The sequence below is a fragment of the Euphorbia lathyris genome, chromosome 10 (assembly GCF_963576675.1).
Source record: "Euphorbia lathyris chromosome 10, ddEupLath1.1, whole genome shotgun sequence".
Lineage (NCBI taxonomy): Eukaryota > Viridiplantae > Streptophyta > Magnoliopsida > Malpighiales > Euphorbiaceae > Euphorbia > Euphorbia lathyris.
The window spans coordinates 58,547,435-58,564,834 of record NC_088919.1 but is presented as its reverse complement, the minus strand read 5'-3'; the positions used below and the strand labels follow the sequence as shown (position 1 = coordinate 58,564,834).

Below are 17,400 nucleotides of genomic sequence, written 5' to 3'. Positions count from 1 at the left end.
CCAACATTGCATTATAGATCATGAAATACGAGTGTAAAAAAGTTAGGGTGGAGAAGACAACTTACTGATCGGCCGGGGGGTAAGGCCAAGGCATGTTGTAGCGCTCGCAGTAATCAGCCGCTACGTATTCAAGACCCGAAAGCCTTCGGTCCATATTCTGCTCAAAGTTGGTGAACCGTTGGTCCATCTGTTGAACAGTGTTAAAAGTCCGAAGGTTAAGATCCCGCATTTCTGCCATCATGGTGTTGATGGCTTGGAACTGGGCCTCCGTCCCCGACGCTTGGTATTCCCTTTGGTCTCCTGCCGTTGCAGGTTCTTCTTCCTCAGGTTCTTTATCCCTTCTCTGTTGTGGAACTCGTGCTCTTTTTCTTCCTCCTCCGCTGGAGCTCGCTCCTCTAGGAGGAGGTTCCTGTTTAAAACTTCTTGAAAAGTAGATTTCCCCAAAAACTTGGAGTTTAGCAGAGTAGGATAAATAGCAATTTCGGGATTATCTAAGTTCTTGAATTGGCTCTCAAGCAGGTTGGTCACTAGATGCCCAAGGCCTAGGGAACCACGTTTTCTACTTGTTTGGCTCGAGAAGCCTTCAAATACGGCCTTGACAGTGTCCACGGGTTTGTGGTTGGCCACACACCATAATATGAGCAATTCCGTCTTTGAGACTTTATTGCTCTCGTTTTTGCCCAACAAGTTATGGGCCACAAACTTGTGGACGAGATTGAGAAGCGGGTCTCGGAGAGCGCCCGGGCTAGCAGTCTTGGAGTTAAAGCTTAATATGCCTGTGAGTTGCTCCCAAGCTATATCTTTTGTTAGAGGCAATTCAAAGTCTGAGATTGCCTCTGGGTGATTATAAACCCCCATTAAGGCTGCTAGTGTGGTAGCATCAATGCGATAAGGTTTACCGTTTAACCTAAAGGAATGCTTCCCACCGCCCAAGGGTAGCTCCTTTTTCCAAGTTGTCAAGAATTCTATGGTGAAATTGTGATAAACCGGAGTCTGGGTTGTGGCTAGTCTATACCAGCCGTGGAATTTGAGGAGTTCATTGAAATCCTTCTTTAGACCTAGACTCGATAAATAGGTTTGATCGACAATTATATGTGTAGCAAGGTCTTGCTTGGAAAACCTATCATACAAAAGACCCTCACGCTCATCAATAAGGCCAAAGGGTGGATCATACTTAGCTTGGAGGCTTTCATCGAACTCGACCTCCGATTCGGCTTCGTTCTCGACGACGATCTTAGCTTTTCCTTTCCGACCCATATTTCCTGAGGAATAGACCAAAAATGGGAGAGTTAGAAAATATTCTCAAGCTTCAACATAAACCCCCCAATAAATCATTCATAGGCATAATCATAGCTTTAGGCACTTAGGGACTAAATCATAAGCATTTGGTCTTCTAAGTGTTTTACCCGAAATTCACAAAATTCATACAAAATTGGAGATACCCAATGACTAAAACACAAAAAGAATGCAATTCCCAACCTTTTTGACAAGTTTCTAACTATAAATTGAATAGTTGAACTTTGAGCTTAAATGGAGATTTTGCCCAAATTGAGCAATTTCTCCAAATATTCACAAATTAGGAATAAAAATCACACCCAAACTATAGATTAATCATTATGTTAACATAAATTGCAAGGAAATCAAGAATTTAGAAGCAAACAAGACATTAATTTGAGAAAAGGGGAAAAAACCCAAAACTTAGGTTTTCCTTAAATCTCAAAAATTATCACCCTAAGCTAAAATCTAGGCCTATAAACATGTTAGAAATCAAAAATAGGTAAAGATTCATACCTTATATCTTGAATTCGGGTTAGAATGAAGGATTTGGGGGGTTAGGTTTTGAAGAAGCAAAAGAGAAGGAGAAGAGAAGAATGAAAAGAAAAAAATTGTGATAAAAAGAAAAGAAAGAAGAGAGAATGGAAGAAGAAGGTGGGGAAGGGGATGATGAGTCATCCCCCCCCTTTTTTTGTTTTTTTTTCTTTTTTCTTATTCTTTTCCTTCTTTCATATTTTTTTTGGCTCGGGATTTTTAAAATCCCGAACAGCCCTTGTCGGCTGAGCCGGCTGGCTCGGCCGACCAACCCGGTGAGTTGGGCAGTGCCCAATTCGCCTAGGCTGGGCGAAATTCTTTTTTTTTTTGTTTTGTTTTGTTTTTATAGAGTGCGGGGGAACAAAGTTTGGCAGTAAACACAAACGAGATCAAAATTTAATTAACCAAAAATAATAAAAGGAAATAAGAGCAAAAGATAAAAACGAGAAAAGAAAATGCAGAATCAAATTGTTCAAACTTTGGATTAAAACCGAGGGGAACCCGATTTCTCCCCCTTACTCAATCCTTTCTCAGGATCTTTGGATTCTTCTCCGTTGTGCTCGGGAGAGAACCCTGTGGCCTTTCCTGCCTGTCCCTATTAATCTGAGCCACCTGATTGCTCAAGTCCTTGCAGAAGGCTTCGTTGTTGGCAAGCCTAGCTGAGATCTCCTTCAGAAGAGTGATCACTTCCTCAGATTCCTTAGGGTGTTGCATTGGCCCTTGATTTTGCTATTGGTATGGGGGCATGCCAAGCCCTTGCTCTCTATGCTCTTGAACAAATCCGTTAGGAGGTCGGAGCACATTCTGATTTGAATTCCCGTAAGAGAGGTTCGGGTGCTGAGGCCTCCTGTAGTTGCCATTGTTGTTGTAGGAGTTGTAGTTGTTGGGGTTACCGTTGTTGTAATTCTGATTGTATCTTGGTTGCCCCCCAACATAATTTACCATTTCCACCCCATCTCCAGCGAAAGGGCTACCTGCTTGACAATCCTTACCATTGTGGTCACCGCCACAGTGCACACAGGTGGGAGGTCGGCTAAGCGTAGCCAACAGTACATCCATCTTCCTACTCAAATCTGCAACAACTGGATTTTGCTCCTGTTCTTCCACAGCAAATACCCGCTGCCTAGTGGGGCCGGCGAGCTTCTGTTCTTGCCATTGCACACTCTTTCTGGCCAGCTCATTGATCATGTCATATGCCTCTGCTGCTGTCTTTCTAAACAAATCTCCACCCGCTGCGGAGTCAACAATGGCTCTGTTGGTGGGTGTCAGTCCGTGATAGAAGACGCTCACTAATTGATGCTTGGGTATGTCATGATGAGGGCACATGCGTAGCATTTTCCTGAATCGAGTCTAAGATGTGTGGAGCGCCTCATGTTCAGGTTGGTGGAAGGATGTGATCTCACCCCTGAGCATTGCTGTTTTTGAGGGAGGGAAGTAGTAGGACAAGAATTCCTTCTCCAACCCTGCCCATGTTGTGATTGAACCAGGCTCCAGTGTTCTCAGCCATTCCAAAGCTTGCCCCGTCAGAGAGAATGGAAAAAGTTTTAGTCTATCAGCATCTTGGGGGACCCCGTTGGTCCTTGCAGTGTCTGCGCACATTAGGAAGCGATCCAGATGATCATTCGGGCTTTCATGTGCTTCTCCTCCAAACAATCCAGTCTGTTGGATCAAGTGAATTATACCAGACTTGATTTCGTATGTGTTTGTCGGAATGTTTGGAGCAGCAATGCCTGACAGATTCTGATGTCGGTGGGGTGCCAGGATCTCACTCATCAGACGAGTGTCGCTCTCTGGTCCGGTGTTCTCATTGTTCCGTTCATTGTCAGTCATCTTGACGGGCTCGATAGGCTCGATGATCTCGTCTTGCTTCAGCTTTCCGATCTGTTTGCTCCTGCGAAGAGTACGTTCAAGTTCAGGGTTAAGAGGGACAACCGGTATTTTTGCTGATCTCGTAGGCATACGCTGAGAAAAGATAAATACAGAAATAAATGAAAGCTGAAAGAAAATCATACAAATCATACAGTTTTGTACAAGTATAAGAATGGTACAGATAAACATATACAGACACGTATAGGTGAAGTTGATAGCTACATATTCGTACAAACGAATATACACAAGCGTAAGTATAAATAAGGATGGCTATCATAAATGAGTATATATAAATAAGTGTATACAAACAAATATAATCGGTATAGGTATGTAGTACAAAGAATCATGATTATAAACAAGTATATATGATATTAACAAGGAAAGTATTCACAAAGAGTGCCTAAACTAACAAGTTGACCTTTGGTTCGATATTGCAGAAGAAATAAATCCCCGGTAACGGCGCCAAAAACTTGATGCGGTTTCTCGCGAAACCTCACTAAGGGATAAGTGTACCCCGTCGTTATCAAGTAATAAATTTCTGGTTTAAGTCCAGGTTATCGTCCACAGGATTTATTTCTGCAAGTATCAAGCTACTCGATCTCGGATGTTATCTAGGCTTAGGGGGTTTTGAGTTTGGTTTTGTTAAATTAATCTACTCCTAGGTTGAATTGTGCTAATCCTAGCTAAATTATCTAATTCTAACTAAGTTATCTAATTCTAGCTAAGTTATTCTAAGCCTAACTAAATTACTCTACCCCTAATTGATCTTTCATTAACGAAACTATTCGAAGGAACATGGAATGATCGATAATAATTAAGATAGATTATCAAGTCTATTGAGTAAAACCTAATCCAAGTCACTTGTATTCAAGACGATTAACCCTACTTACCCTCCTGAGGTTCCTAGCGCGTGATTTCCTAAGGCCGAAACTAGGTCTAAGGCTCAGTAAATTGGCGCTTAATCAACTAAGAGGTCGTCAATCTCCTAGGCTCTGACTAGGTCAGATTCAGCTCGCAATATATGCCTACTAGATTTTGGGGCTTTTGAATGAGTTAAACCAATTGAATAAAGCGTAAGACAAGAATTAGACAATAAACATAGAACAAAACAAGAGCTAAATTATTATTAAAGGCGAGATGATTGTCACAAGATACAATAAGACAAGTTCGGCAACTGTATCAAAGAGTACAAACATAGAAAGATGAAAGAAGATACAAAAATCCCTTTCAGGGAACCTGTTTACTCTGCAGCCGGCGACTTGATCTTAAGGACGGACCTTGATAATTCCTCGGTAGAAAGCTTTGAAGGAGCTTCAATGGAGTTTGAGGAAGATGGAGAAGATGGAGAGGAATTATAAGGGGAAAGCTTAAATAATTTACAAAATCGAAAGATTTCTAATTTACAATTGGAAATTCCTATTTATAGACGCGTCTCGGGCCTCGTTTTGACCTAATTTCGTGTCCTTGTTGGTGTAGGAAGACGTGGGGCCGAACGTGGCTTTGTGGGGGCGGAATTGGTCTTTTTGACCAATTCCCGCAGGTCTGCTCGCCGAGCAGAATTGCGACGAGCAGCCCCTGCTCGCCGAGCAGGCGCCTGGCGCCCTGCTCGCCGAGCAGGCCTCTGGCGGCCTGCTCGGTGAGCAGAAATGGCCCGGGGGGCCCTGCTCGCCGAGCGTTTTCGCCCGAAGCACGCTCGATCCGTGCCAGATGACTTCCAAACCCTTTTTCGTCCGAACTTACACCTGCACACGCATAAAAACTCCAGAAAACATTAGTCCAAAAGCCGAATTGATCCGTCAATCGCTTATTTTGAGCAAACGCTTCGTTTGGTGCGACTTTTGACGGGCCAATTAGCTTCAAAAGATAACGGAATTCTAATATGCGTGTTATTTCGGCCGTATTTGCCTAAATTGATCATAAAACGAGCCTAAACGACGAAAAGTAAATAGAATGCTTCCAATTTCTAACTAACTCACACAAAAGCATTTAAATGCGAGAATTGCTCGCTTATTAGCCAAATAAACCTAAAAACCGTCCTAAAACCGTACCCAAAGATAGGGGTTTTTAACCCCTATCACATACCCATTGGAAAGTAAATCACTGTTAAATTTGTCATACCATTGCGTGGGTGCTTGTTTCAACCCATATAGTGATTTTCTCAATTTGCACACTTTGTCCTCCTGTTCAGGTACGACGTGTCCCTCTGGTTTTTGTACATAGATCTCCTCTTCTAAATCGCCATTTAGAGATGTCGTCTTTACATCCATTTGATGTATCACAAGGTTATGAATTGCTGCAAGCAATCAGAACTCTAATAGTAGAGATTTTAGTAACAGGAGTACAAGTATCAAAATAGTCAATTCATTTCTTTTGACTATACCCCACTACAACTAGTCTAGCCTTAAATTTTTCAATGGATCCGTCATGCCTCAATTTTCGTTTAAATATCCATTTACACCTTATAGGTCTAGAACATTTTGGCAGATCAACTAGTTCCCATGTATGGTTGATCATAATGGAATCTAGTTCACTCTTAATAGCTTCTTTCCAAAAATCAACATCTATAGAGGTAATAGCTTCTTTATACGTTTTTGGATCTTCCTCTATTAGATAAGCAGACATAATCTCATCATTTATGGTATCTGGATTTTCTAATAGAAACACTGAGATAAAGTCTGGTCCAAAGCTATTTTCTATTCTTCTTCTTTTGCTTCTCCTAGGTTCAAAAACATTATCATCTTCATTTTCATTTTCATCCTGAGGTAGAGATGAACCAGACACAGGTGGAGTAGGAATAGATAATGAATTAGAAGCACTAGTTGCATCACACAATTTGTCTTTCTTTAGGGGAAAGACATTTTCAAAGAATACTACATCTCTAGTTTCACATATAGTGTAGTCGCTTAGAGTCATAAACCTATAGGCGGCACTGTTTGAGGCATATCCAATGAAAACACAATCAAAGGTCTTGGGTCCTATGCTTGGCTTTCTAAAAGATGAAAATGCAACTTTAGCAAGACAATCCCAAACTATCAAGAAATTCAAATTGATTGTAAACCCCTTCCAAAGTGCATAAGGAGTCTTATCTAACTTTTTGTGAGGAACTCTGTTCAAAATATAGCATGCAGATAAGACAACTTCCCCTACATATTATCAGATAGACCAGAACTAATTAGCATGGCATTGATCATCTCTTTGAGAGTCCTATTTTTTCTTTCAGCCATTTTGTTGAGGTGTATACAGTGCACTAGTCTCATGTATAATGCCATTATTCTCACAGAAGGACTTAAGGAAAAAAATTTCAAACTCTCCTCCCATATCGGACCTAAGCCTTTTTATTTTCCTATCTAATTGATTTTCTATCTCTGATTTAAACTTAATAAACATTTGTTGAGCTTCATCTTTTGATTTCAATAAATACACTTTGGTATATCTAGAAAAGTCATCAACAAATGTCATGTAATATCTTTTACCACCTTTGCTAACAGAATTTTTAAAATCAGCCAAATCAGAGTGAATTAAACCAAGCAGTTCTGTACTTCTACTCTCAACAGGTAAAAAAGGTTTCTTTGCAAATTTTGCTTCCACATATACAGAACATTTGGATTTAATTTCAGAATTAGCAACATTAATCACATGCATATTTTTCAACTTTTTAATGGAAGCAAAATTTATGTGTCCTAATCTACCATGCCATAAATCAATAGATTCACACAAGTAAATAGAAGCAGGGGTACTTGCATTAATTCCAACAGAGTTCATATAGACAGTGTTCAAACTAAAAAGTACATCATGAGCTAGGTACCCTTTTCCCACAAGAGTCCCATCCCTAGTGAGAATAACCTTATCAGCCTCAAAAATAATTTTCAAACTAGCCTTATTTAGTAAACTACCAGAAATCAGATTTCTACAAAGAGCAAGCACATACATCACATTATTTAAAGACAGATTTTTTCTAGAAGTTAATTTAATTAAAATTGTTCATTTACCGACAACACCAGCAGTAGTGGTGATTCCCATATAGACTCATTCTCCATCAGCAGCGTCCTCAAAGTGATGAAATAGCTCCTTGTTTGAACATAACTGCCTTGTAGCTCCAGTGTCCAGTACCTAGTCCGTTTTATTTTCCACCAGATTCGATTCAACCACAACAATAGTAATAATTTCTTCATTCTCCACCAGATTGGATTTTGGAGCAGCTATGTTGTTTGGATTTTGATTGGTGTTCTGTGGGTTCTTTGGTAGCACTGAAATGCCTTGTGGCCAGGTTTTCCACACACAAAGCATTCAACCTTTCTCTTTTGAATCCTTCCATTTTTCTTGAAAGGCTTATTTTAGTTTGAGCCTTTCTGGAACTTGCTTGATTGTCCTTTGGACGTGTCTTTTGGCACCACAGCAGATTCAACAATATTAGCATTAACTGAAACAGATTTTGAGGAAAGTTGCTTATCTTTCATTCTATTTGCTTCTTCAGTTCTCATGTGGCTGACAAGCTCCTAGAGACTGAAGTCTTTCTTCTTATGTTTCAGGTGGTTTCTGAAGTCACTCCAAGAAGGAGGAAATTTCTCCAGGAGGACATTCGCTTGCAGCAGATCAGACATAGTCATGCTTTCGCCCAGAACTTCAGCAACAAGATTTTCATATTCATGAATCTGATCAATGATGGGTTTTTCATCAATCATTTGATAATTCAACCATCTGCCAACCACATATTTTCGTTTACCAACATCACCAGACATAGATTTTTCTTTCAGGGTATCCCAGATTTCCTTGGCTGCTTTTTTATTGACAAAAATATCGAACAGTGGGTTGGACATATGATTCAGGATATAACACAAGAGAAAATCAGGATCCATTTTTTAACTAAATAATTTGTTGAAGAAAACTTCAAAGGAGTAAAACGGATATTGTGAAAAGAAATTAAAATAAAATTCGGGGCCAGTCCCGTCGGGTGTCGCGCGAACAAGCGAGCGAGCGCGTGTGGTATATTTGCGAAAACCCACTAAACACAATTTAAAGGCTTATAAAGCCCAAATCTTTATATACCCTAGGAAACTTTGATAAGTTTCTCATGTGGGATAGAAAAAGAGCTCCTAAGAGCAAAATCACAATTATAAATATACTCACACATATCAAAGCCCTTTTCCTCACAATCCCTTACAATAAATCAAAGCCATTTCGTACAGGTATTTTGTAACTATATTAATAACATATTAAATTTTTGAGACATTTTGATAATAAAAAATTGTGATTAACTTATATGTAACAGAAATAGTTTTTAGCATTTTAATAAAAAAACTGTAATTTTGTTAGTAGTAGACTGTATATTTTAGATATAATTAATATTTAAAAAGGTCTGAAGTGGGTGACAGTTAAATATCGATCAAATCAGTTTTTTTTTTCTAATTTTCAATAACGTAAACTTAAAATTGATCTTGCTAAGAAATGTTGAGGTTAAATTTAACCGGTTGATATGTTAAGGCTAAATCTATATTTTCTTTAAAACATTGGGATTAAGTTTGGTGTTTATCCATTTCAAAAAAAAAAAGTTTGGTGTTTATCTTTTTATATATATGAAATTGTCAATTAATTAGTACAATAAGGGTCTATTTGTTTTACCTACTGTTTGCTGTTATGGTTTGCTGTTTGCTGTTGCTGCTGCTGTTGGAAAAAGTTGCTTTTCCAAAAAGCAAAGGTTCTCTGCTTTTGTAAAAGGTTGTTTTTCAGATGTAAAAAACAAACAGGAGATCACTAACCAAACGCCTAATACTGCTTTTCAAGTGTAAAAGGCAAACATGAATGTCACTCACCAAACACCTAAAACTCTCCATTTCGAACTGAAAAGGAAAACATGAGCACGAAAAGAAACACCCAAACACTCTCCTAATATTGCTAAAATTTAATTATTCAAAATGCACAAGATGTTAGATTCAGGGGTCGTTTGGTTCACAATGGGTAAGGGAAAAGGAATCAAGAAAGGGAAACTAAAGGAAATGAAAGGAAAGGAATAAGCATTCATACCCCTATGTGTTTGGATATGTTTAGGAAAGGGAATGCAATTCCACCCCATTCCCTTTGTGGATGTTTGGTTCAAATAGGAAATCAAAACTATTTTTTTAACTTCATATATAATAAAAAAAAGATTCAACTCTTTTACTATAGTTTTCATAAAACGTGAAATAACTTCATCCAAACAATCCTGAACATCACTCACTTGCTAGAGGAAATGCATAAACATTATATTTAAAAAGAAAATAATTATTTTAAAATCATTAAAAATAAATATTAAAACTGAATAATATGATAAAAGAAAAAAAATTGGTTAAAATTATTTTTCAGAGTAAAAAGGTAAAAATAAATAAGTATAATGATCAAAAGTGAAATTAATCTAGTGATAAAAAAATATAAAAAAAATATAAAGATTAAACAAAAATAAAAAAAAGTAAAATTTAGTCAAAAATATTTTTGAGTAAAAAAATTAAAAATATATAACGAAAATGAAATTAATCCAAAGATAAAGAAATGTAAAAATAAAAAAATATAGAGACCAAAATAAAAATAAAAAATAAAATAGGGAGTAAAGTAAAATTTTATAAGGAGTGTAGAAGTTTAAGTTAGAAAGAGAGGGGAAAGGGAATACAAAACCTTAGGGGGAAGTGGGGAATGAGTTAGAGGAGTTAGGGGTAATCCCAAAACTAAAAGAGGGGAAAAGGAATCATTGATTTAGCAAAACAAACATCAACAAATGGAATGGAGCCTCTCCTTTCCTTTACCCTTTCCTGAAATCCTCAAACCAAACGCCCCCTCAATATTTTGAAGAACAAAGATAAGCCTATCTTTTTTTTTAAGGAATTAAACCAAATATGGTTGAATTACTTTGACTTTTCATCTTCCAACACCTTATTGATCGAAAATCGTCTAGGTTTGACCTCGGTCAGATTATTAGGTAATGTTAAAAAATTCAAAACTGAACTACATTTGAGATCCGACAGTCCAATTGAATCATGTGTGACTCCGATTTTTTTAATTAATTAAAAAAAATGTAAAAAATAAAATAACACAATTAGTTTTGAAAAACTTTAGATTTCAAGCTTAATTACTTTTTTAATTCATTTGATTTTTTTCCTTTCTACCTAAATGATAAAAAAACTTAGCTTAAAAATATTAATAGTTTGATATAAAATTAATACAAACAGATTGAACTATCATAATAAATCCATAGAACTGGTCGATTATAGTTGAAAAAAACAATTTTAATTTCGCAAAGAAATATAATTAAGCTTCTGAATTTTGGTTGTTTTAAGGATTGAGCTTCTGATCATTTATTTTTTCTATATTGGGTCTTTGATCATTGATTCTATTATGAATTAGGCCCTTATTGTACTTTTTCGTCGAGTTTAGACTACATACATCATTAGGACGATTCGGTTTGTTGACATAGACGAATAAAAATAAGACTTCCTTGATGAGGAGAGATATAAATTTCAAAAACTAAAACGAAATTATAGAAATTTCCAGTATATTCTTCCAAACTTGATTTTCTCCTCTCTCATTTTGTGATTTTCAACATTAGAATCGTCAAATCGATCTTTTCATCTCCTAAACTCGACAGAAAAGTTAAATAAGGGCCAAATCCATAATAAAATCAATAACCAATGGCTCAATGTAGAAAAATAATTGACCAGGGGCTTGATCCTTAAAACATGTAAAGTTCAGAGACTTAATTATGTTTTTTTCCTTTTAATTTCCAAATGTATATAACTAGTTTATAATTAATATATATTTTTTTATCTCGTAATCTGATCCGACCACGTCGAATCATTTAGCTGAATAATGTATCTCATTATCCAATTATAATTTCGGTTTATGGTTCGATTATGACAACTTTGATCTAAAGTTGCCTAAATTCTACAATTTTTAGGATGGATTTGGAATGATGCACCGGTCTTATCCGACTAATTAATATTGATTATGAAATGAATATATATTTATAATTATATAGTTATAAAATAGAAAATATATAATTTATAATTTATTTTTAAATATAAATTTCAGTTTTTTATTATTAAAAATAGGATTAATTATAAAAAAGTACCATGTGGTTTGACCGATTTGTGATGTGGTATCTATGGTATTTTTTTTTTCAAACGCAACCCTGTGGTTTGCAAGATTTTGCATTTGAGTTCACTTTGTCAGAATTTGATCGATAACGACTTCAAAATGAAAATTTTCAAGAGTTAAATGATATTTTAAACAACTTTAATTCTTCAAATTTTTAGGTTTGAGGTCATTTAGGGGTTGTTTTTTTATGAGAGAGAAAATAGTGCTTAGAGAGAGAAAACTCCAAAAATGATGATTTTGAAAAATTAAGAATATGGTTACATAGTAAATATAATACCAAACAAATTTAATTCTTCCAAATTTTTATTTTGAGGTCGTTATCGGTCAAATTTGGCAAAGTAAAAAAAACACGTAAAATTTTGCAATCATAGAGTTGTGTTTGTAAAAAAAAAATACTACAGATACCACATCAAACCACAAAGTACTTATTAATTTCGTATAAGTTCATGTTTATTTAATAGCTCGTGATAGAACTATTGTCTTTTTTATCAATTATTCCACTTTGTAATTGCTTCCATTTCCTTCCAATTATAATAAAAGCATTATTATAAAGAAAATAGATATAAAGAAAAAAAAACTTATTTGTATGTCGTTTTTTTTTTTTCAATCAAGCAATCTCTTTAAATCTGGTTAAACTTACCTTTAGTGCAACTAAAAACCTAAGAGAAATTATTTTTTCAATCCTTACATTTTCAATCCAATTGTTGTGATTATTTAGAAATCAAGCTATTACGTGCATATCTTATTTGTTATCATAAACATATTTTGGAGAATTGATTTCTCTAACACGCTAGCCCACATCTCACACGAGCGGATTGATAATATTTAGTTGTCACAACGGACGTTCCAAACAAGTTTGTCAATAAATTGAAGCAGTTTTGTATATCTTTTGTTTGGTTTTTTTGTACCTGTATTAATAATATAGCAAATATTTTAGACAGTTTGACAAAAAAAAAATCGTATTCAACTTATATATATAGTAGATTTAGTTTTTAGCATTTTAATAAAAAAAATTATAATTTTGTTAGTAATACATTAAATATCTTAGATATAATTATATTTGGAAGGTCTAATTAAAGCACTATTTGGTAGGGGTACACATGGTCGGTTAACCAGTCCATTTAATTCGGTTAACTGTATTTCGGTTAGCTTAATACTTCGGTCGGTTAACCTATATTTTGGTCGGTTAATCATTAGTGACTTTTCGTAGCAAATATCACTTTAAATATATAATTATTCACTTTAATATAAATATATAATTATTTAAATATTAAATAAAACTATTGAACTTCAAATTTAATTAACAAAATCGATAAAACAAATAAATTTTAAGTTATTTTAATATTCTTAACTTAAAAATTCAATATAAATATGTATATTTATATATTGATAATTAAATTTCTACACATATTTATAATAGTTTTATGTGTATCGATAAATAATCGGTTTATTTTTCGGTCTCGGTTAACCATCGGTTTTTAAAATGAAAAACCGTAAACTAGTCACCGGTTACAGTTAACCTATTTTTCGATTCGGTTTCGGTTTCGGTTTCGGAAATCGGTTTTTCGGTTTTCCGGTTAGTTATGTGCAGCCCTACTATTTGGCCTCCTGATTTGTCATTTTACCAATGACTTATTATTTGATCACATTTGGTCCATGATCTATCCCAATTGGTGAAATTTCACCCAATTTATATTAAAACTTAACCGAGTCATTATCTCATTGATAAGTAATGATACTTTGATACTTGAACTTAATAGATTTTAGTTTAGAATTTGTTTTTTTTTAATCTAATTAATTATGTCCACATAATGTGGCAAAAAAAACTATAAAAAAAATATCACGTGTCAACTTCAAGTGTCAAAATACTATTACTTGTTAATGAGATAACGATTCAGTTAAGTATTCATTCAAATTTGGTGAAATTTCACCAATTGAGATAGGTCAGGGGCCAAATGTGACAAAATAATAGGTTATAGGTCAAATGACAAAATTTTGGATAGGTCAGAATCCAAATAATGCTTTAAAGCCTTTAAAGTAACCATTAAATACCAGTCAAATTAGATTTTTTTTTATTTTCGATAACGTAAAACTAAAATAAATCTTGCTAAAAAATATTGGGGTTAAATTTTCACAATTCATACGTTGTGACTAAATTTACATTTTTCTTAAAATATTAGGATTAAGTTTGTTCTTTATCTTCTTAGAGTAAAATCTCTATATAGGAATAACCTCTATTTTGTTATAGAAAAACTCGGTCCTAACTTGCTAATAATCTCTAGGATAAATTTCAAATAAAACCCCTGTGATTTCACTAATTTTCAGATAAAGGATTGTGGTTTACTTTTTGTCAAAACGAGGATTGAGGTTTTCAACTTTAGCAAAATAAGGACTTTTACGATTGATACTATTAAAATCACGTCTTGAAAATTTTCATTTTCAGGTCGTTAAAGATAGTTTTAATAGCATTAATCCAAGTGTGAAACATCAATCCTCGTTTTGACAAAAAGTAAATCACAGTCCTTTATCTGAAAATTAGTGAAACCATATGGGTTTTATTTGAAATTTACCCTAATCTCTATTACCAAACTCTACTTAGTAATAACCTCTCAATTGTTATACAAATAGTCCGGTACCAAGTGTATTCCTATATTAAAGTTTTATTGTAGATTGAAATGAGTACAATAATAATATTGCTAAACTTTTATTATTTCAGGAAGCAAATGCACAAGATCTGGATTCAGTACTTTCGAGAACAAATATAAGCCTTTATTTTTTAAGGAATTAAACAAAATATGGTTGCATTACTTTGACTTTTGATCTTCATAACACCTTATTGATTGAAAATCGTCTAGGTTTGACTTGGGTTATTGGGGTTTTTAATCTTCAAAAATTGAGAACCGAAGTCAATTCGAGATCCGACAGTCAAATTAAAACCTGTGTAACTCCGATTTTTCAATTAAATAACAAAATAATAAAATAAAACAATTAGTTTTGAAAAACTTTAGATTTTAAGTTTAATTACTTTCATAATTCATTGATTATTTTCTTTTTACCAGAATAAAAAAAAACCTTAATTTAATAATACTAAGAATTTGATATAAAAATTAATGCAATCAAATTGAAATATGATGCTTATGAATCAATAGAACTTATTGGTTATAGTTGAAAAAAAACAATTTTAATTTCCAAATGTGTATAACTGGTTTATAATTAATATATATTTTTATCTCGTAATCTGATCCGACCATTTCGAATCATTTAGCTGAATAATGTATCTCAGTATCCAATTATAAATCCGGTTTAATGTATGTTTCGATTATGACAACTTTGACCTAAAGTTGCCTAAATTCAATTATTTTTAGGATGGAATTCGACTTTATAAAATTATGATGAGCTGGTCTTATCCGACTAATTAATATTGATTGTGAAATGAATATATATTTATAATTATATAGTATAATTTATAAAATAAAAAATATATAAATTGTAATTTATTTTTAAATATAAATATAAATTTCTTATTACTAAAAATATTAATGTGTTTATACATTTTTTTTTTTACTAGGGACGAAAGAATATGCATAAAGTAGGGAAGGAATGCAATTATGCTAATATTTTATATATAAGAAATTAATTTGTGATTCCAAATAGAGTAAAATAATGAATTAATGCAAATTAATTTGGCGACAGCAAGCAAGAAAAAAAAAAGCAAATTCAATCCACCATATTATGACACATACTTTCGTGGCGTATAAAAAAAAACAATAATTCAGCTAAGTAGTTCAACTAATTAACCAATATCAACACAAATTTCTTTCATTTTTTCCTCTTCCCACACCTATAAAAACTTCATCTGAACCTCAAAACTAAAACACAAGTACAAAAAAAAAACTAAAATTCCCTCTAACAAGTCTTATATTGCAAAGTTGTTCATTTTTTTTTTATAATTATGGCTAGTCTTGGTATCTCATCTAATATTGTTTTTTCAATATTGCTGGTGATCAGTTCCTCACTGATGAACTGCAAATTCCAGGTTGAAGCAAGGCGTCTTCTGGAGTTACCTGAGCTCCCCAAGCCGTCCGAATTTCCAAAAATTCCAGAATTACCAAAACCCGAATTGCCCAAACTACCAGAGTTGCCAAAGCCGGAACTTCCCAAACCTGAGTTGCCAAAGCCTGAAGTGCCCAAATTGCCAGAGTTACCAAAGCCTGAACTGCCGAAACCTGACTTGCCAAAGCCTGAAGTGCCCAAATTGCCAGAGTTACCAAAGCCTGAACTGCCGAAACCTGAGTTGCCAAAGACTGAACTGCCCAAACTGCCAGTGTTACCAAAGCCTGAAGTTCCCAAACTGCCAGAGTTGTCAAAGCCTGAACTGCCTAAACTCCCAGAGTTACCAAAGCCCGAACTGCCTAAGCCTGAGTTGTCAAAGCCTGAACTGCCCAAACTGCCAGAGTTGTCAAAGCCTGAACTTCCAAAGCCTGAGTTGCCAAAGACTGAATTGCCTAAATTGCCAGAGTTACCGAAACCTGAACTGCACAAACCAGAGTTGCCAAACCCTGAAGTGCCCAAACCTGAGTTGCCAAAGCCCGAAGTGCCGAAACTGCCAGAGTTACAAAAGCCGGAATTGCCCAAATTGCCAGAATTGCCAAAGCCTGAACTCCCCAAAATTCCTGAACTGCCAAAGCCTGAATTGCCTAAACTACCAGAGCTACCAAAGCCAGAATTACCTCATATTCCAAATTTTCCTAAGGATATCAAACCACCTGCTCATTAAATAATTAACTACTAGTTCTATGATCTATGTTTCATTCTTATTGATCTTCAGCTGCTTCTTGAGCTAGAGTACTGCTATTATTTTATACAATTTCTTTTATTTCTGTTGGAGTGTTATTTCTATCCACTTTTGTATTTTTTTACTATTATTTTCCAAATCAGTTGGAGTGCGTTGTGATTCTTATCATGTATCCTCTCATGTAGTAAGGAGTTATTTCTCTATATATTGATTTGTTACTATAATTGCAGTTAAATCAGTACTCATCTCCGAGAATTTATGCTATTGAAAGATAAATAATCAATCTTCTTCCATGGAGGTAAAAGATTTATAAAATTGAATTATTTTATTTTGAAGGTTTTATAAAGGAAAACGGTGAAGGTGTAAAAATACCTCTAACGTTTTGGGTTAGGAACAATTTTACCCCTACATTGGTAGCCAATTTCAAACACTATATATAAAACACAAATATTTGTGTTTCTTATTCTGCACCAATTACATATGAGTTCGTTCTAACAAAGGGATTTCTTGTTTTTTTATAATTTAATAATAGAATTGGAAATTAATATTTATGAATTCGGTGATTTTTTTGTCCAATTCGTACAAAAGACAATATATTTTTTTTATTTTTTTTTCACATTTGTGATTTATTACTGATAAAATGGTGCAAAGTGTAGATGACAAGATTCATAACCGAGAAGACAGTTTGATGAATTATTTTTCAAATTGACCCAATTTATCAACGTTAGAGATAAATTTGCTTTTGGCTTCCGACGTTAGGGGTAAAATTGCACCATTTTAGACGTTAGGGCTAAAATTGCTCCTGA

The 17,400-nt window shown here is 34.4% G+C and overlaps 1 protein-coding gene across 1 annotated transcript; it reads left to right on the top strand.

Moving 5' to 3' along the window:
- The first annotated feature begins 15,669 nt into the window (after positions 1–15,669).
- Positions 15,670–16,879, top strand: LOC136209339 (protein PELPK1). Its single transcript, XM_066000784.1, has one exon. The coding sequence runs from the start codon at positions 15,752–15,754 to the stop codon at positions 16,574–16,576; it is 825 nt and encodes a 274-aa protein (XP_065856856.1). The 5' UTR covers positions 15,670–15,751; the 3' UTR covers positions 16,577–16,879.
- Positions 16,880–17,400: the final 521 nt, after the last annotated feature.

What these genes read in the sequence shown, in the direction of transcription:
- LOC136209339 (XM_066000784.1), top strand. Translation starts at nt 15,752, where the DNA reads ATGGCTAGTCTTGGTATCTCATCTAATATTGTTTTTTCAATATTGCTG.